We start from the raw sequence: 18,685 nt of genomic DNA, 5'->3' as shown, positions 1-18,685 counted from the left end.
ATAGAGATATTGTGCCTTTTTTAATTTAAAAGGTGAGAGTTATTTTTTTCGTTTTCTCAAAAAAATATATTATGAAATCAAATACAGTATAAAATGAATATAGTAAAAGAGTGATAAAAGCTAAAAGGAGTCTAATAAAAAAAATTAAAAAAGATATATGTAATTAAGATGAAGCCCATATTCAGTCTCATTATAAAATTTGGAGCATCAAACAAGGTATTAAATTATTATTTTAAAAAAAAGAAAACTCAAAAGTAAAACAAATTACTTGTAGTTGAGCTAATCCAAATAAAGAAAAAGCGGATGCACAATATCATCATCTTAGGACCATTATTAAAAAGATTGTAAGTATTTATTAAAAGTGAACAAAATAATTATTACATATATGAATGGAGACAAACAAATATGTAGATTTTTGCAAGAAAAATCACAAATATAAAATAATTTAAATTTACTAACATGCGATGATGCTCGCAAGAAAATTGAGCTATTCCTTGATTGAATTAAGCTCTCTGACTTGTGAAAATATATATTTTACTTATTTGGGGTTTTCATTAAACAAAGAAAAAAAGATATATCAAGGAAAAATTAACATTGTTTTCTCGAAAAGAAAACTATTGTGTATAATAATTTTTAGGTTAAATATTTTATGGAATTTAAAGATATTTTAAGGTTAAGCATTATTAATATGACAAGAAGCCTAATGAAGTGAAAAATAAATAACTTAAGATGCTATTACACTAATCAAGTTATTTATATCACAAAGTATATGATTATCCTTTTCTTTTCCATTCAAATACAATTTTCTTTAAAATTTTAAACTTTTTGCTGTTGATAGGTTGAATAAAGAAGTAAAATGATAAATCAATTTTATTGAAATAATTATATTTTAATTAATTCTAATAAGCTTACAAAAATAAAAATAAAAGCACACACAATAGGAAAATAAGAAAAAAAAAAAATTCATATTTTAAAAAATCTTCGTCCTCATTAGTACAACCTACTGCTAAACCCTCTCATCCTCTTTTCTTGTTTCTTAACCAAAAACCCCTTCACAGTTCACAAACTGCCTCCTTCTTCCCTACCCACCACCCCATCCCACCCCACCCCACCCCCACCCCCACCCCACATAAGGTTGCAGTCCACATAAGGGTCTCTCATTTATGTTGTTTTTAATCTTTTTCTTGAAATTAGTTCTGAAGTTCAAGAATCAGCAATCAAGAATGCTATTTATGATGTTTTAAATTGTTATTTGAGTTCCAAATTCATGGTTTGGCTCTTTCCATTATCTTGTCTCCAGTTATAGCTTCTTGGGTTTTGAATGGCATTGGTTCAGCAGCTATTGACTACCGCCTCTACTAGCTGCCGCTCTATCATGGTAAGAAATTTCTTTTCTTGTTTGTTCATTTGAATTGAAATTTGAAATTACAAGAAAGGAAATTGAAAATGTTAAAAGCTTAGTCTATCAGTGGTAGAATCCAACAATATGCTCACTTTTCTCATTTTTTTTGTTGTTGTTACTGATGGTGTTTAGTATTTCATTCTGTTTTCTGTAAAGATTTTCATACACTTGTAATATTAATTGCTATGTAGTTCCACTTTTGGGGAATTCTCATTTAAATCATGTATTTGAAATTGTAATTGAGGGATATAAGTGTATAAGAAAGGTAGAGTGCTTAGAGATTTTAGTTCTTTGGTATCAGGATTCAATTTATGATTAGTTTTTTCCTTGTAAAAACTAGAGACTTTTAGTTTCTCTTGGTTTGTTGGAAGGTAGAAGTGAGGAGGAAAAGAGAAGAAAGTAAATTTATAGTTTTTCCCTCTTCTTTTGTACTATTGTCTTTTCAAGGGTTTGCATAGAGTAGTTATATCAGTCGTCCTATTTTATTTCATGTTCCTTGAATTGAACCCGGAAACAGAAATGGGGTATGTGACTTCCTTGAGTTGAATCCCTGAAACAAAAATGGCAAAGGTGAAAACCATAGGGAATAATTTGACTGTTTTGAGATGCATAATTTTATTTAACTTCAGAGCCTGAAGCTTTTATTTGTATTAGTGGCAGTTGAGTTAGAGATAAGTAACACACACATAATCCATTTGTATTATTCTTATTATCCATGTCCTGTTAGAGTCGAAGAGCAAACTTTAGTAGTTAGTTTATTTAATGCTTATGGAATAAGCTTATGCTATTTTGGTTAGGATCACTCACTATTGTGAACCAAACTTGAGAGAGCTCTTTTTGGAGGTCTCCAGCATGTCCTAAATGCAGAGGAATACAACATTATCAGTTAAAAAACAACAACTTGAGAGAGCTCTTTCCGTTATCTTTGTGCCCTAACTAATGCCAAATTTTAAAGATTTTGTAGCACACCTTGAGGGATCTTTAGACCTTATATTTTTACTCTTTTTTTTTTCTCTACTTTGTGAAGCTCTATATTTTCTTTAAGATTTATACACATTTTGATGGTTACTAGGCAAATCTGAAGAATGTTTTGTCTCAGTCTGTACAATTGTGATTCATGAAAAGATGATAGAGAACTTGTCTGGAAATGAACCCCCCCCCCTCTCCGGTTTTTTTAAACCTTGTGGCAATATCCACCTCATTGACTGTACCAATTTTTATTTTTTTTGTTAAGTTGCAGAACAGGACACTACATAATTATCAGGCAAATTGCTTGCAATGTTCAACATTCGCAACTGTTGACAGCTTTGAGAAAATGTCCCGTAAAGCCAGGATATGTTGTGGGATTAGAGCCAGGCAACCAAGGAATTTAAGAGTCGTGTCTCAACAGAAAATTCATCCTCTCAGAAGCTATACAAATGAGCCAGGATCTTCTTCTGCATTTAGTATCCTTCAGCTATCGAAGGAGGGATTTCCGAGTACGCCAATGCCTATTATCTTCAGTTTCAGGCCATTCGGAGGAATAGGTTCACGGTCATATAACACAAATGGAAAAATGCATTTTTCCCGTGATGCAAGAGCAATAGCAGATAAAGGCTCTGGTGGAGCAAAAGTTTTTAGTGATGGAAATAAAACATTCTTTAAAAATTTAAAGAATCACTCTGAGCGGTCAAATGAATTGGCTGTTCATAGAAGAAATGCTATGTCAGACAAGGTGACTGAAAAGGGCACTCCTAACTCTAAAGTATCAGCTAGTAAGAATGTTGATCTGGTCATTTCCAAGGACACCCCTGTAAAGATTGATGAGAAGGATGTCAACTTGGACATTTCAGGTATACCTCTTGGTAATAATGGGAAACCAACATCCACGGGGAACGAGAAAGCAAAGAAGCAGTCAAGAAGCAAAAAGAATAAAAATGTTGCTTCTGCTACAGTAGATCAGCCAAAAGCTTCTAAGACTCCCCGAGCAAAGAAGTCTAGCCCTGTTAAAGATGAGGAATCACCAGCAGTATCAGAGGTTTGCAGTTTTTCAATTTCTGGAATTACCATATTTGATTTCTTTTTGCTGCATAATTACCTGCACTAACCTTGCAGTATTCCAGATTAGTTCGCCCGCTCATTCTTCCACAGTAGAGCCTGCTGATAATGTCTCAATGAAGGTTGACTTGGCCCAAGTGAAAAGAACCTCTCCCAGGAAAAGGAAATCCACCAAGGGGAGCAATTCTCTTGCAGAACTGAATGGGGCAACTGTATTGCCATCTGATAGTAAGTTAGTACCAGACAAGTGTTCAGATGTGAGCAGCAAAAGTAAGCCCCCGGGACAAAAAAAATGGCCAAAACTATATCCTCCAACAGCAAAGTCTGTACTGGTGGTGGAGTCTGTCACAAAGGCGAGAGTTATTCAAGGGTACCTCGGTGACATGTTTGAAGTCCTGCCCAGTTATGGTCATGTCAGGGACTTGGCTGCAAGGTCTGGATCTGTCCGACCAGATGATGACTTCAGCATGGTATGGGAGGTCCCTTCTGCTGCCTGGACTCATCTCAAAAGCATAAAGGTTGCGCTAAGTGGGTATGTTATCTGTTGTTCCAACTTCTGATTAGCTATCTATTAACATGGTGCTAACACGTTGGTGAGGATTCATAGTTCTTTTTTTAATTGTTCTACAATTCAATGATCATAATTATGATGAAAAAAGAAAACCAGTTTTGCATTTCATAATGTTCAGTTAACAAATTGACAGTTACACAGAGGATGGAAAGACACACCAGATTCCCTTCTTTTTTTTCTCCATAAAATAGCTCTTTTGTAGCTTGAACTGTTTAAAGCGATGTCATGCTCAGTTTCTCATCTGTTTGTCATTGATCCTCAGAGCCCAGAATCTTATTCTTGCATCAGATCCTGATCGTGAAGGAGAGGCTATTTCTTGGCACATTATAGAGATGTTACAGCAACAGGATGCCCTACGTGATGATATTAATGTGACAAGGGTTGTTTTCAATGAAATTACTGAATCATCCATCAAAGCTTCCCTCCAGTCTCCAAGGGAGATTGACGCAAATTTAGTGCATGCTTATCTTGCAAGGCGTGCTCTTGATTACCTGATTGGGTTCAACATTTCTCCACTTCTGTGGAGAAAATTACCTGGTTGTCAATCTGCTGGTCGGGTTCAGTCTGCTGCCCTATCACTTATATGTGACAGAGAAATGGAAATTGATGGATTCAAACCACAGGAGTATTGGACAGTCCTGGTTGAATTTAAGAAGAACAAAAACCTAGATTTAGCCAATAACTTTTTGTCATCCCACTTGACCCATTTTGATACCAAGAAATTAAGTCAGTTCTCTGTTAGCTCTCATACCGAAGCAATGGAAATTGAAGAGAAGATAAATTCATCAAACTTTGAAGTTCTTAGCTCTAAGATAACCAAAAAGCAGAGAAACCCCTCTCCTCCTTATATAACATCAACACTTCAGCAAGATGCCGCAAACAAATTGGACTTTTCATCAACATATACGATGAAACTTGCACAAAAGCTCTATGAGGGAATCCAGTTATCTGATGGCAAGTCAACAGGATTGATAACTTACATCAGAACAGATGGATTGCACATTTCAGATGAAGCTACCAAGGACATTCAATCCTATATCAGTGAAAGGTATGGACAGAATTTTGCATCAAAGAACGGTCGCAAATACTTCAAGAAGGTGAAGAATGCTCAAGAGGCCCATGAAGCTATTAGACCCACTGATATCCGAAGGCTACCCTCAAAGCTTGTTGGGGTGCTGGATGATGATGCACTTAAGCTATACAAACTTATATGGTCCCGTACCATGGCATGCCAGATGGAACCTGCTACCATCGAGCAGATACAAGTTGATATTGGGAAACCTGACCAATCCATAATCTTCCGTTCATCAAGCTCAAAAGTACAGTTTCCCGGGTACCAAGCTGTCTACGAGGATGTAGAAACTAATTCAACGAGAGATAATGAGAATGGGAGGGATGATCGTTCTGAAGTATTTGAGGCTCTTAGGAATTTAACTGCTGGGGATCCAATTTATTTGGGTAAAGTGAAACTTGAGCAACACCAGACTCAGCCTCCACCACGATACTCTGAGGGGTCTTTGGTCAAAAAGCTGGAGGAGCTCGGCATTGGAAGACCTTCTACTTATGCAGCCACAATAAAAGTGTTAAAGGACAGGAATTATGTCATTGCCAAAGGCAGAACACTGTATCCTGAATTTCGTGGGCGTATGGTATCGGCATTTCTCTCTCATTACTTTACTGAAGTAACAGATTATAGCTTCACTGCCGATATGGAGACGGAACTTGATAATGTCTCTGCTGGTTTGACTGAATGGAAGGGCCTTTTGAGAGATTACTGGACTAGATTTAGCAAGTATTGTGAACATACTGGTAATGTGCACATTCATCAGGTGGAGAAGATGTTGGAGAAAACATTTGGTGATTTTCTGTTTGCATCTCTTCCTAATGAAAGCAGGACATGCCCAAGCTGTCTTCAGGGAACTTTAATCTTCAAAGTGAGCAGGTTTGGTGCAGGCTACTTTATAGGTTGTGACCAACACCCAAAATGCAAGTGAGTAACAAGTTAGCATGATTTGGATCTTTTTTTTTTTTTTTTTGAAACAGGTACCATATTTTATATAAATAGTAAGACTATATGATAAGAATCAGGTTACTCGAATAAACAAGAAAATAATGCGGAAGCGCAAATACAAAGATTAAAGACAAGAATTGAAAGATATGTGAAATTCGAGAATAAAATTCCTACATTTCAAGATAAAGTGCTAAGAACCCTAATTGATCTTAGTATTCAAATTAGCGGGTCAATATTAGTTATGGTACTAATAGTGTCAATTCAAGAACTTAGATCAAAAGTGACTTAGACCCCTATTTCAAAGAAATTAGAGACAACAATTAATATAAGGCTAATTACCTTCTTTAATAGAAATCAAAGATATCAAGTTAAGAACTAATCTTATCTCTTAAAAGAATCGTTCTTATAAGATTGTAAGATATAAATCCATAGTCATCACCCACAAAGGTGTAAAGAAGAGAAACCTCTCAAATAATATTAATCACGTCTCTTGAAAATAACAAAATTCACCTCTATATATAGTTCAATTTATCCCTAATAGCATGAGACTCTAATCCTACTTTTATGGAATAACTAGGAAACTTTTAGGGAAGCATGCAAAAATAATGTCAAACTTTTTCCTAAAATTATCTGTCAAGAAAAAGGAAAGAAGGGACAAATTTCCACCAAAACTCCCACATGACTTCAACAGTTTTTTTGGCATGAAATTTCAGCTCTATTTTATGGTTCAGTTGGGCTCCATGTGGCCCTCCTCTTGGCCTTCATGTGGCCCCAATCTTTCGGCTCTTGGACTCAAACTTGGACCGTGAAATATATGTAGCACTTAGTCCACTTGTTGTTATAATTCTTGGGATTTTCTTCCACGGTAAACATCTTGATTTTTAATTGAACCCATCAACTTTAATGGAGGTATGCCATCGTGGATGCTATCACTATACAAAGATGGTATGATCATCCATAATTACAGGACTGTAAAGAGACCAAACTTTACAGCTCCTCTATCATCTACAGGGGTCTAAAACATGAAAAATTGAATCATGATCTTCTACACATGTTCCTTTACACCAAAAATACGAAACACTTCAACTTTATCTTCTGGAAATGACTTGATTTATCTTCAAAGAATTTTTTGTTCCTTTCTTCCCATATTGCCACCAAATACAGGCTGGAATGACCTTCCATCTCTCCTTTTGGTTTGAGTTGGCACCTTCTCTGTTCCAACTTGCTAGAACATTTACAATGTTCCTAGGCATTGCCCAACTTATACCCTGAAGTTGAGAAACATTCTCCACAATTGTAAAGTCACTTTACAATGCAAAAAGAGATGTGGAATAGTCTGTAACTCTTCTCCACAGATTAAAAAATCTAGAATAGAGAAGGATAACCTCTCTTACCAAGGTTTTCCCGGGTGAGCACTGATCCTCTGGCGAGCAACCAGGTGTAAGTTGGATGTATTGCGCTCTTTGTAAGCAGATTTGACAGTAAAATTACCTTGTCTCTCACCACCCCTCCTAAAACTATCCTCAACAGTAGAAAGATCCTTGAATTGTTCCAATAACTTTTAACAATTCTACCAAATTTTCGGTTTCCCAATCATTAAGTGGTCTTCTGAAAATAAGGTTCCACCCTTGAATGTTCCATAGATCAGCTACAGTTGCCTCCTGCTGTAAAGAAAGTACAAACATTTCTTGGAAACTCTGGTTCAGAGGTCGTTGGCCTGACCAGTTGTCTTCCTACCATTACCTTTTCTCATGAAGATTTCTCCCTGAGCACTGGCCAGGGAACTTCCTTAAGATTGTACTGTTATCCCATGCAAAGCAATGGGGGGAAAAAGAATTCCCTCTCCCCTTTTGTCTTGTTCTTACTTGTACATCTTTTGCAATTTGAGTTGCTACTTCTAAAGCATCTGGAGTGTATTCTTTAGCTTAAACTTAAAGTTCGTTCTTTCCAGCATTAAATCTTCCTCTCAATTATCACACCTTGCAAGATGTAAGCACATGAACTTATGAACCTCTTTGCAGTGTAACTGATCTGTTATTATCTTGATAGTGCAGAACAATGAAAAGAAGTATAGTTATATACTTTTCTCCTTCTCTTTCGATGCTGTTGGTTTCAAGTCATTGGCTGATGTAGTTTTGACATCCATTGTTAGGTATATTGCCAAGACATTATATGGTGAAGAGGATGAAGATATCACCTCTGAAGACACTAAAAGAAATGTAGAGCCGCCGAAATTGCTGGGTGTCCATCCTTCTTCAAATGAGAAGGTTTCCACATCAAAACCCTTTATATATCAGTTGATTGATTTTACTAGTTGTTTGTTACCTATTAGTTAGTTGTTTGTTCTCGGAGTTAAACACCTTTATGCCCTTTTCTCTTTAGATTCTTATGAAGAATGGTCCATATGGATACTATGTTCAGCTTGGAGAAGACAAGAAAGGATACGTTCCCAAGCGGGCATCGCTTTCACAGGTATATTGATAAGCACTTCATTGAACTTGGTTGTGAGTTCTTTCACATGTATAAATACCAGTTTTCCGCGTTTATATTATTATAATAAAAAAAAATACTGCAATTCCTCCAAAGTCGCTGAGCGGAGCCTTCTCTTTCCCATTGAATTGAATTACCTTTTGCTTTTGTTTGCATTTGATATAATTGCACCTGGAGTATAATCTTTACAAATCACTGTACTTAATAATGCCTTCCTCATTTAGCTTAATGAGATAAGTTTATCTTGCTAGATCGTTAGTGATGTAAATGCATTTTTCATGATCTAGGTGAAGGATGTCAGTTCTGTTACCTTGGAAGATGCCCTGGAGTTGCTACGTTACCCTGTAACATTGGTATGTTTGCAATGTGTACTTCCTTTTGTGTATTTAGTATTTCTATCGTCAGTTTTAAATATCTCTATCACTGGTTATGAGTATGCATACAAAAGATGAATGGGTCATGTCTATAGGGAAACCACCCCGATGATGGCCAGCCGGTCGTTTTAAAGCTTGCAAAGTTCGGATTTACAATCAGACATAGGCGAACAATTGCTCCAGTACCCAAGGTTTGGTGCAATCTCTCTGTGCTAGAATTTGTTGTTTTTTTTTCCAAACATTGTGTCTTGATATGCTAGCTTCTGCTGAATAATAACTATAATTAGAAGGTATTTATACGAGAAAATTATCTTGGAATCAATAATTATCTGATAAAAAGTTATGACATAATGACAGCATGACATAGTCTCCTGCAGTCTTGATGGATGATAAAGTGAAGTTTGTGGTTGTCTAATTTCCACAGTTTTCAAATTGTCGCTTTACTCTTGGCGTGTGGTTTGGCGTCCTGTTTGTGCCTTTGTGGTTGTATAAATTAATGATGCAGGAGACCGAAGCAGGAAAAAACATCTATCAAGGATGAATACTCTAGCGTTTTCTCCCAATTCATGTTAAAAGACTTCTATGACTTTGTGCTTTAATCTAGTGAGAAGTAATAGAGTTTGTAAAAGTTTCTCCGTAATGTCTAGAATTCCAGTATCATTTGTTTCTTACATCAGATACTTTGTGCTTAATCATTTTTTTAATGACGGTGGTGTCTGGGCAGCCACACAAACTGCTGGGAAAGATGGGAATAAATCACTTTTGTGTTTTGGCCTTCACTGAGATTTGAACCTGAGATCTCATGGTTCTCCCACTGCAATATTTATTGACCACTAGGCCACACACTTGATTGCTTTGTGCTTAATCTTTTTAGGGACCACAATCAGTTGTTCATAATTATCTATTGGGAATGGTCGCAAATGTAAAGACTCGTTCAAGCATTTATTAGTATGACTTCATATTCCTGTATATCAGCCTAATGTCAATGGCTGATGAGCCTCTGCCCTCTCATATTTCACACTTCCTGCCTCCGCAAAATTGAAGACCTTAAGAACTATTATATCATTGTAATTTGTATGACTTCACAATATCCACTGCTTGATACCACATTATATTAGGTAAATTTGTTTTTGTTGGAACAAAACGTGCCTAACTGGAGAGACAACATTTTTTGCAATGCTTTCTGCTAGTATCTTTCATTAGATTTTTTGTTCAAAGTGTTACTTGGAACTTTGTCTTCGAATTTGTTATTTCTCATCAATAATTTTACTGAAAGGAAATTCATTTTAAGGTTCAATTTTATATATATTTATTCTGTTATAATTGAGATGAAGCTGCTACTTTTGCTGATTGCTAATTACAAATGTTTCTGCAACTACTGTTAACTCTATATCAATGAATGTCAATGCTGGTCAGTATGTTTTCTTACCTGTTAGTTATTGCTTATTATTGATACAATACAATAGATGTTTTGTGAAGTGTCCATTTTCTTTTTGCGAGTAATTTAGAAGTGAATAAGGTCTGTACAAATCTCAACTAGATCAATGACTACCTGAGTGACTTTGAAGTAGGTTAATGGTTATGAGTTTCTGTTTCTTTCTTTTTTCCATGAGAAGTTCTTGGTGCTGGGATAGCTGATAGATTTTGGTATTTGCTGATAGAAATTGTAACTGGAAATTAATTTTGCCTATACTGATTTTGGTGACAGAACTTAAAGCCCAAAGACATAACCATGGAAAAAGCTTTGAAGCTTTTGCTAAGTAAAGATGTAAGGCGATGTGGTCGACCTAAGCGCCAGCCACAGGTGGAAGAGGCCGTTGAGGCAACATAACATCACACTTGTTAGCAGATTAATGTACCATAGAGGTCATTCTTTGATGAAGGCCCTCCTCAGGCTGTTTTTTATAGGAGGAATAGTGGAATACGAAGCATATTTACCCCCACACGGGCTTGGATACTGTCCAAGTATGAAGAGTTGTATATCTTGAGTGGCAAAGACAATTTTGTTAGTAGAAATTCCATTTCTGTAATCTCTTCTTACAATCTTTGTAATAGCATTAGGCAATTACTTGGCCATCCAAATGGTCTGTTTAATTCTCCTTTTTTTCTGCCTTGCTAAGATGTAAAGAGAGTGAAGGCATTTTCATTGGCAGTTAAAAGCCTCAATTTGCTGAACAGTGACATCCTTTTAGTGTCTAAATGAGAGCTTTCATATATTTGCTAAACAACAGTTAGTATTGCAAACATATCAGTTGTCGTTTAGATGATATTGTTTGACTGGACATGAATTCAATATTTGTATTACTTGTACATATAATATAAATAACAGTCAAAAGAAATGATTAAAAAAAAACAATCAAAAGTTAAATTGAAAGAAATTCATCATATCAGAAATTGATTTGTAAATACAATGAATATTAAAAACTATTGGAAGTTATGTAAGATACAGAATAGTAGAAAATATAGCATTGAATACTTACTGCTCCCTTTTAAGGGTTGTGCCAGGCCAACATGGGCCAAGTAATATGAAACAGAGAGAGTATCATTCATTATCAACAAAGCGACTCCAAGACTCGGAATCTAAAAGTTTCTTTCCACTTCATATCCTTCAAAATAATGAGTTTCTACCTATTTTCTCATTTATCAATAATATTAAGTCACCGAAAATTTTATTAAAAAAAAAAAAACCTCAAAATAATGACAGGAAGTAAGAGAATTATTTTAGTCGCAAAATGTTATTCTCAATAATATAGTCAACAAATGTAAGTTACAGTTGGTGCATTTACCTATGTTTAGACATTAAAAGAATATATAAACAGAACTTTGTATAAATCTACAAAACATACTATATCACCAATAATCTCCACATGAACAGGTTCCATTTCTGAAATGATGGAACCTCCTCACATCCCTAACAATGATCTCTCTCTTCACAATCTTTGAGATAAATTTAGTTGCCTCATGGCAGTCATTGCATACCCTAAGGTTCTTTGCAATCCGTATGGGGGTTCCAGGAGGTGTATTGAGGATACCAAAAGCTATAGCTAATTTTTCACTGTGTCCACAGAGTAGATTTTCCTTTTCGTCCTCGTTTACATTGTGAAGAACACAGGAAGTGTCTGGCACATAACCTTCTTTTTTCATCTTCTCTGACAAAGTCTCGAGATAGCCATAGAGCTGTTCACTTTGTGGATGTGATGCATCTCCAGCTACAAACTTGTGAACTTCATCTCCAAATTCAATCCAACTGCATCCAGGTTCTTTTCTTACTCCAACTTTTTTCATGTTACGTCGAACCATGCTTGCCTTTTCCCAAATCCCAGCAGAGGAATAAATGTTGGAGAGTAAAACGTAGTGACTAGCTACATGTGGATCCAACTCAAAGAGATTCCTTGCTGAAATTTCACCAAGTTCTACGTTGCGATGTATCCTGCAGGCACCAAGTAAACTACTCCAGGCGCCAATTTTGTTGTACTTAGAGGGCATCTCATTTACAAGCTGATATGCTTCTTCTAAATGGCCTGATCGACCAAGCAAATCAACGATGCAGGCGTAATGATCTGCAGTTGGCTCAATACCATAAGCATTTTTCATTTCTTGGAACAATTCCCGACCCTGATCGACCATGCCTGAGTGACTGCATCCAGCAAAAATTGCAATAAATGTGACATTATTGGGCTTCACTTGCCGTTCAAGCACCATCATCCTAAAAAGTTCTAAGGCTTCCTCTCCCTTCCCATGCATCCCATAAGCCATAATGAGAACATTCCATGTGATCACATTTTTGGTAGTCATGCTATCAAAAACTCTCCTAGCAATATCTAGGCAGCCACACTTTGCATACATATCAACCAATGCACTTCCCACGGCAATATCCATTGCCAATGCATTTCTAATAGCATAAGCATGTATCTCTTTGCCCTTTGCTAGAGCAACCAGCGAGGCACAACCTGGAAGGACAGTCATGAGGGTTATTGAGTTAGGTTTTAACCGAAATTCTACATTATTCTCAGAGTCATTGTGTCTTTTTGTTGTTTGCATCTCATGTAACATAATAAGTGCATCTTCATGGTATCCGCAAACTACAAAACCGGTTATCATAGTATTCCATGAAACTATATCTTTACTCTCCATGTTGTCAAATATATACTTTGATATATTTATCTTTCCCATCCTAGAATACAAGTCCATCAATGCATTTTGAACGTATTTTTCATCTGAAAAACCCAATTTAATAACATACCCATGGATGACTTCTTTAAGGGTAAATGCTTCACAATGTACACAAGCCGGAAAAACACTTGCGACAGTGGTCGGGTTCGGACTCAATCCAGAGAATTCCATCATCTCTATAAATAACATCAATGCCTCTGTAAAGAATCCATTTTGTGTGTAGCCAGCCAGCATAGCATTCCATATCCCAATGCTCCTTTTCAGGGCACTGTCAAAAACTCGACGCCCACTTTCAACCTGTTGACAATTGCAATACATGTCAACTAATGAACTATCAACAAATGAGTTCCCAATCAAATCATCATTCTTCAAGACGTAACAATGAATTTCCTTCCCTACATCCAGCAAAGTCAGATGAGAACAAGCAGGAACAACACTTGAAATCGTGACACCGTCAGGCTTTATCTCTTCTTGAATCATGACTCTAAAGCTATCCAACGCCTCTCGAAACTGGTCATTCTGTGAAAAAGAACTTATAATAGTATTCCACGAAACAATATCTCTATCTGCAAACAACTCAAAAACAGCTCTTGAATCATCCACCCTTCCTAGTTTTGCATACATAGACATCAAAGCATTATTTGTATAAGTCCTCCTATCATCTATTCTCAAACTATACCCGTGTACTTGCTTGCCAAGCCTCAACCCATCAGTCCTAGGCAAATTACTACAAGCAAGCGCAATGCTCACCAACGTAAACGAACTAGCCTCGAATCCATCTAACCCCATCAACCTAAAAGCCTCCAATGCTAACTCCCACTTCTCAAATTTACAAAGAGCATTTATCAAAGAATTCCAAGAAACTTGATCTCTCTGAGTAATTCTGTCAAACACTTTATAAACATCATCAATACTCCCACCACACCTCCCAAGTAAATGGATAACAGAATTCGCCACGGTGACTGATGTCGTATCATACCCAAATTTAACAACAGCCCCATATATCTGTTTTCCAAGATTCAAGTCCTGAAGGCCAGTAGCAGCTTTCAGAACAGCAGGGAAAACAAAATTATCAGGCCTTACACCTTCAGAAGTCATCTGTATATATGTAAAGATTGCTTCTTTGAAGCAATTTAAGCGTACTTGGGACCGAAGAGTATCGATCCATGAAGCTGCAGAGGGTGTTTCTGAGGTGGGTTCTTGTTGAAATTTCTTGGAAATGAGTGTACTTGTGGGTGATGAAGTTGAAAGTAGTTTTCTTGGTGAATTTTGGGTAAATGAATTGGAAGGCTGTTGAAGAGGAACAGAAACAGGGGAAGCAGAGAGTGTACATGTCCAAGCGGACATTGTTATTAGTTAAGACAGTTTGGATACGTAACAGAACAATAGTGATAAGGTTGTTTAAAGTTGGGATAATAACACTTTTGGTCCCTCGTTTATTCGCAAATATTAACTTTGGTCCTTATAATATAACTTTTAATTAATTATAATGTGTGTTATTGATTTGTCTATGTATGAAATATATGTGGGATACACTCCAATCTGCCATATCACAAACTCTTGTAGGGGCATGAAACTCTTAATAAAATGTCAAGAGAAGTTCTGAAAACATCCCTAAATTTTGACAAGATTAATGTAGGGTGTATTTCACTCATGTTGCAAGATCGGTGGTTTATTTATGTTCAGTTAGTCAAAGTAAAAGAGTGTAAAGGGGTGTTTTTTTAGGCCCGTCAATAGTTGGCCGGATGAAACTAATAATTCCCGCTTGCTGGAGAAGACTAGTCAACATATACGACTGATGATCAATGGTTGCATATAAAGGCCCAACAAAGTGACAAAATTTCACCCATCTAGCTGCATTTTTTTGACCTTTTACTATTCCTTCACTTGAAAGAAAATAATTATTAGAGTTTTAGTTTGAAGCGGCTTTTGCCTTGTCATTAAGAAAAAAACATGGAAATTTGGTGTTAGTTGTGGCGTAAGTTTTCATCAACACAGCATTCATTAACTAACAATCATTAAGATGTCACACATGACCTAACAAGTCCCACAAGCCAGCTTTTACTTGCTCTAATTAGCAACCCTTTCTGTATACTATTAAGATCAAATATTCAACAAATGTCCATGATGATGCTTAAGATGTTAAGTTCCTGGAATTGGAGAAGTCGTGTTCGGCTCTCAGTTTTCGTTGCAGCAGCTTTGCTACTTTTAGTGGTAGGATTCCTCTGTAGCAGATTTGATGATGATCAGTACAGGACGTTGATGAATAATATTCCAGATGATCACTCAAACATAGACACATCGACAACTATAAAGATGATCCATCCGTCAAAAGGACGGCCAGGTGATCCACCAATCCTGGCTTATTGGATTTTTGGTTTTAGAGGGGAAAGTAAAAGAATGTTAAGGCTGTTAAAAGCGGTGTATCACCCAAGAAACCAGTACCTATTGCACCTTCTCGATGGAGATGGAGATGAAGAGAGGATGGAATTAGCTGTTTCAGTTGAATCTGAACAAGTGTTTCGAGCATTTGGGAATGTGAACGTTGTTGGTAAAAGTTATGCTGTGGAGGAATCAGGCGCCTCTGCTCTTTCTGCTATGCTTCATGCCTCCGCCTTGCTCCTTCGAATTAGTCACCTATGGGACTGGTTTTTCACCTTAAGCTCTTCCGACTACCCTCTTTTTACTCAAGACGGTAAATTTTCTCCTTTTTGGCAACTATTTGATTCTAGATTTTCACATGACATGTTTAGGACTACAAGATTCAAAAGTCTTGTTTACTTCTGTGTCAAGTCAAAATCAAACAGAAAAAATTGAATAGGAGGAAGTAGTAAACTACTGTCAATTTCCCTTATAATTACTCTGTAATTCTACAACTAATTGATGATCCACGCTTTCGATTACAGATATCTTATTTGCTCTCACTTCCTTGCCAAGGGATCTCAACTTCGTAGGCTTCACCAATAGGACTATTGATCAAAAGGGGTAAGGTGTCACGACCATCAAAGTTTTTAATGATCAAAAACACATTTGAACGATCACTTTTCATGGGTTACATATCCCAACTATCAGTTATTCCCTTTTTCTACCTACCATCTAAACACACCTCAACTTCAATGCAATGTCACTGCAGGCAACACAACTTCAATCGGATTGTTGTTGACCCCAGCCTACATTTGAAACAGGCTACTCCCCTATACTATGCTGTAGAGACTAGAGAAATGCCAACAACTTTTGATATATTCCAAGGTTGGGTTAATTCATTTACTTTATGTATGGTGTAAATTCCAACAATGATCTCATTTTTTGCTAATTTCAATTTCTAGGTTCTCCATGGATGGTACTGAGCAGAGGATTTATGGATCATTGCATCAAAGGTTGGGACAATTTCCCCAGGAAGTTACTAATGTACTACGCCAACGTAGTGTCACCTCTAGAATCTTACTTCCATACTGTACTATGCAATTCCCCAGAATTTAGAAACACAATAGTGAACCAGGACCTCAGGTGCTCCGCGCCAATAAATGTTTCAAACTACTATGACAATCTTGTGAACAAAAGGGTAATATTTGCTAGGCCATTTAAAGAAGACGATCCTACTTTAGACGAGCTAGACAGGGATATCCTAGATCGCCAGCCCCATGGGCTGGTGCGCGGGAAATGGTGCAATAATGGAGGAAACAATTCTTCTTCTTGTAGTTCTAATTCCAGTACTAATTGGGATGAGATTGATTCATTAGATCCTGGATTTTATGGCCAAAAACTTAAGAATATTCTGTCTAATTTTACTGTTGGAGACCATCATATGGTAACCAATAATTGTCATAGCAATTCATCTTAATATATATACTCCATATTTGTTTCCAAAATGATGCGTGGTTGTGTACTCTACTACTCTTTTTGTTTTCTGATGAACAATTTTCAGCGTTTTTCAGCTACGGAAAACATTGAAAAAATTCCAACAAATCATAAGATAGGTAGCATGTGTCGAAGGCAAGTCGATCAAAATAATTATATTCACTAGACAAGTTATTGGTGCATATGATGTGGTGAATTTTGTTTTTCCATTTCTACTGCTAGACAAGTTGTTGGTGCATACAAATTTGGCGCTTTTGAGTTGTTAAATGTCATTACTAAATGATTACGGGGTACTTGACCCTGAAGGGGTCTCATACAAGCCTTAGCGTATCATCATTACATAAGACATAGAATAATGCGGAAAAAGTAGTAGTGAAATTTGTGGTTTTAATATTTCTAAGTACAATTCTTTTTATATACTCTCCGTTCATTTTTATTTGTTACTATTTGATTTAACACATGTATTAAGAAAATAATTATTAATATAGGTATTTTACCACATTATCTTTATTAAGGGCCTGTTTGGAAGGACACCCTGGTAATTGGATTTGGTGTAATTGGTGTAATTACACTGTCTTGTCCTGTTTGGAAGGACAAGTAATTACTTGGTCAGCAGGTAATTGGTGTAATTGGCAGGGGTAATTGGTGTAATTTCTACAATTCACAGGCAGAGGCTGTGAATTGCTGGTAATTACATGGTGTAATTACCACCTGATTACTTTTTCATTTTTTTTTTAATCTCTATTTTTATTTTTATTTTGTTTTAATTTTTTTTACTTCTATTATTTTAATTTATTTTTATTTTTATTTTTATTATTCTAAAAATTTGTAAAAGTCTATTTTTTATTTTATATTATTATATTTCATTTTATTCTTGTTCTCAAATTCTATGTAATTTTCTCGTATTATCTATTTCTTTATGCCATGTTTATTTTCTCATTAGCATAATTTTATTAGTATTCTAATTTTTAAATTAAAATAGAATTTATTGTTAAGTAAGGTTATAGACTTACGTTTTCTTTATTATGAAGAAATAAAAATAAATCATATTTATTGCTATGTTGAAATTTGTTATAAGAGTATTATGTTAAATTTTTTGTTTTGAATTTATTACTTATGTTATATTTTCAGTTTCATTTGTTTTAGTAATATTGAATTTACATTGCACGTCATTTTTTAATTAGACTTAATAGATTATATTTTTGTCAAACATTTAATAATTTATGATATTTTATTTATATATTACTATTCTTTTTATCAAATATGCATTTCACAATGTTCGTAGAAATTTCATACTTTTAGTCGTTATGATATAAATCAATTATTTTTTCATAATATTAGTTACAGTAAATATGTTTATTAATTAATATATTTTCAAAAATGAATATATATCTTAAATATTTAATTTAATGTCATTTATAAAATTTCTTATTTGTCTAGTATAAATTTTAAATGATTAATTTTTATTTTAAAATTTATTATAATTTTATGATTGCAATTGTGCATCCAAACAGAACATGTGTAATTACACCGTGGCATCCAAACAGGACATGTGTAATTACTGTGTAATTACTAGGCTGATAATTACTGCCCTAGTAATTACACAAATTCCAATTACCTGGTGGCTTTCCAAACAAACCCTAAATGATGTTTAGTATTGACTCTTATAATATGATTTGGAGAATAGTATTTAATATTAAATGTAAAATCTAAAAAATAAAATTATCTTTTTTGTTAAAAGTAAGCTGTAAAATAAAAATCTATTTTAG

General features: G+C 35.4%; 3 protein-coding genes across 4 annotated transcripts; 2 read left to right on the top strand and 1 right to left on the bottom strand.

Moving 5' to 3' along the window:
* Positions 1 to 1,130: 1,130 nt before the first annotated feature.
* LOC125822298 (uncharacterized) lies at positions 1,131 to 11,074 on the top strand. 2 transcript variants are annotated; one of them, XM_049501687.1, is made up of 9 exons: positions 1,131 to 1,378; positions 2,643 to 3,419; positions 3,505 to 3,971; positions 4,273 to 6,000; positions 8,174 to 8,288; positions 8,404 to 8,493; positions 8,799 to 8,864; positions 8,981 to 9,076; positions 10,594 to 11,074. In XM_049501687.1, the coding sequence occupies exons 1-9, from the start codon at positions 1,322 to 1,324 to the stop codon at positions 10,714 to 10,716; spliced, it is 3,519 nt and encodes a 1,172-aa protein (XP_049357644.1). In that variant the 5' UTR covers positions 1,131 to 1,321; the 3' UTR covers positions 10,717 to 11,074. The 2 variants fall into 2 exon arrangements, with proteins under 2 accessions (XP_049357644.1, XP_049357643.1); XM_049501686.1 differs by having other exon boundaries at positions 2,637 to 3,419.
* A 564-nt stretch (positions 11,075 to 11,638) lies between these two features.
* Positions 11,639 to 14,408, bottom strand: LOC125822299 (pentatricopeptide repeat-containing protein At3g57430, chloroplastic). The gene has a single exon (XM_049501688.1). The coding sequence runs from the start codon at positions 14,403 to 14,405 to the stop codon at positions 11,736 to 11,738; it is 2,670 nt and encodes an 889-aa protein (XP_049357645.1). The 5' UTR covers positions 14,406 to 14,408; the 3' UTR covers positions 11,639 to 11,735.
* Positions 14,409 to 14,867: 459 nt separating this feature from the next.
* Positions 14,868 to 16,899, top strand: LOC125821888 (beta-glucuronosyltransferase GlcAT14C-like). Its single transcript, XM_049501254.1, has 4 exons — positions 14,868 to 15,753; positions 15,965 to 16,043; positions 16,192 to 16,307; positions 16,385 to 16,899. Exons 1-4 carry the CDS (start codon positions 15,177 to 15,179, stop codon positions 16,897 to 16,899), a joined length of 1,287 nt encoding a protein of 428 aa, XP_049357211.1. The 5' UTR covers positions 14,868 to 15,176.
* The last annotated feature ends 1,786 nt before the right edge of the window (positions 16,900 to 18,685 follow it).

The sequence above is a fragment of the Solanum verrucosum genome, unplaced genomic scaffold (genome assembly GCF_900185275.1).
Source record: "Solanum verrucosum unplaced genomic scaffold, falcon-dt-bn FXZP01000103.1, whole genome shotgun sequence".
Classification (NCBI taxonomy): domain Eukaryota; kingdom Viridiplantae; phylum Streptophyta; class Magnoliopsida; order Solanales; family Solanaceae; genus Solanum; species Solanum verrucosum.
Note: the sequence above shows the minus strand (reverse complement) of the source record. Positions and strands in the feature narration are given on the sequence as shown.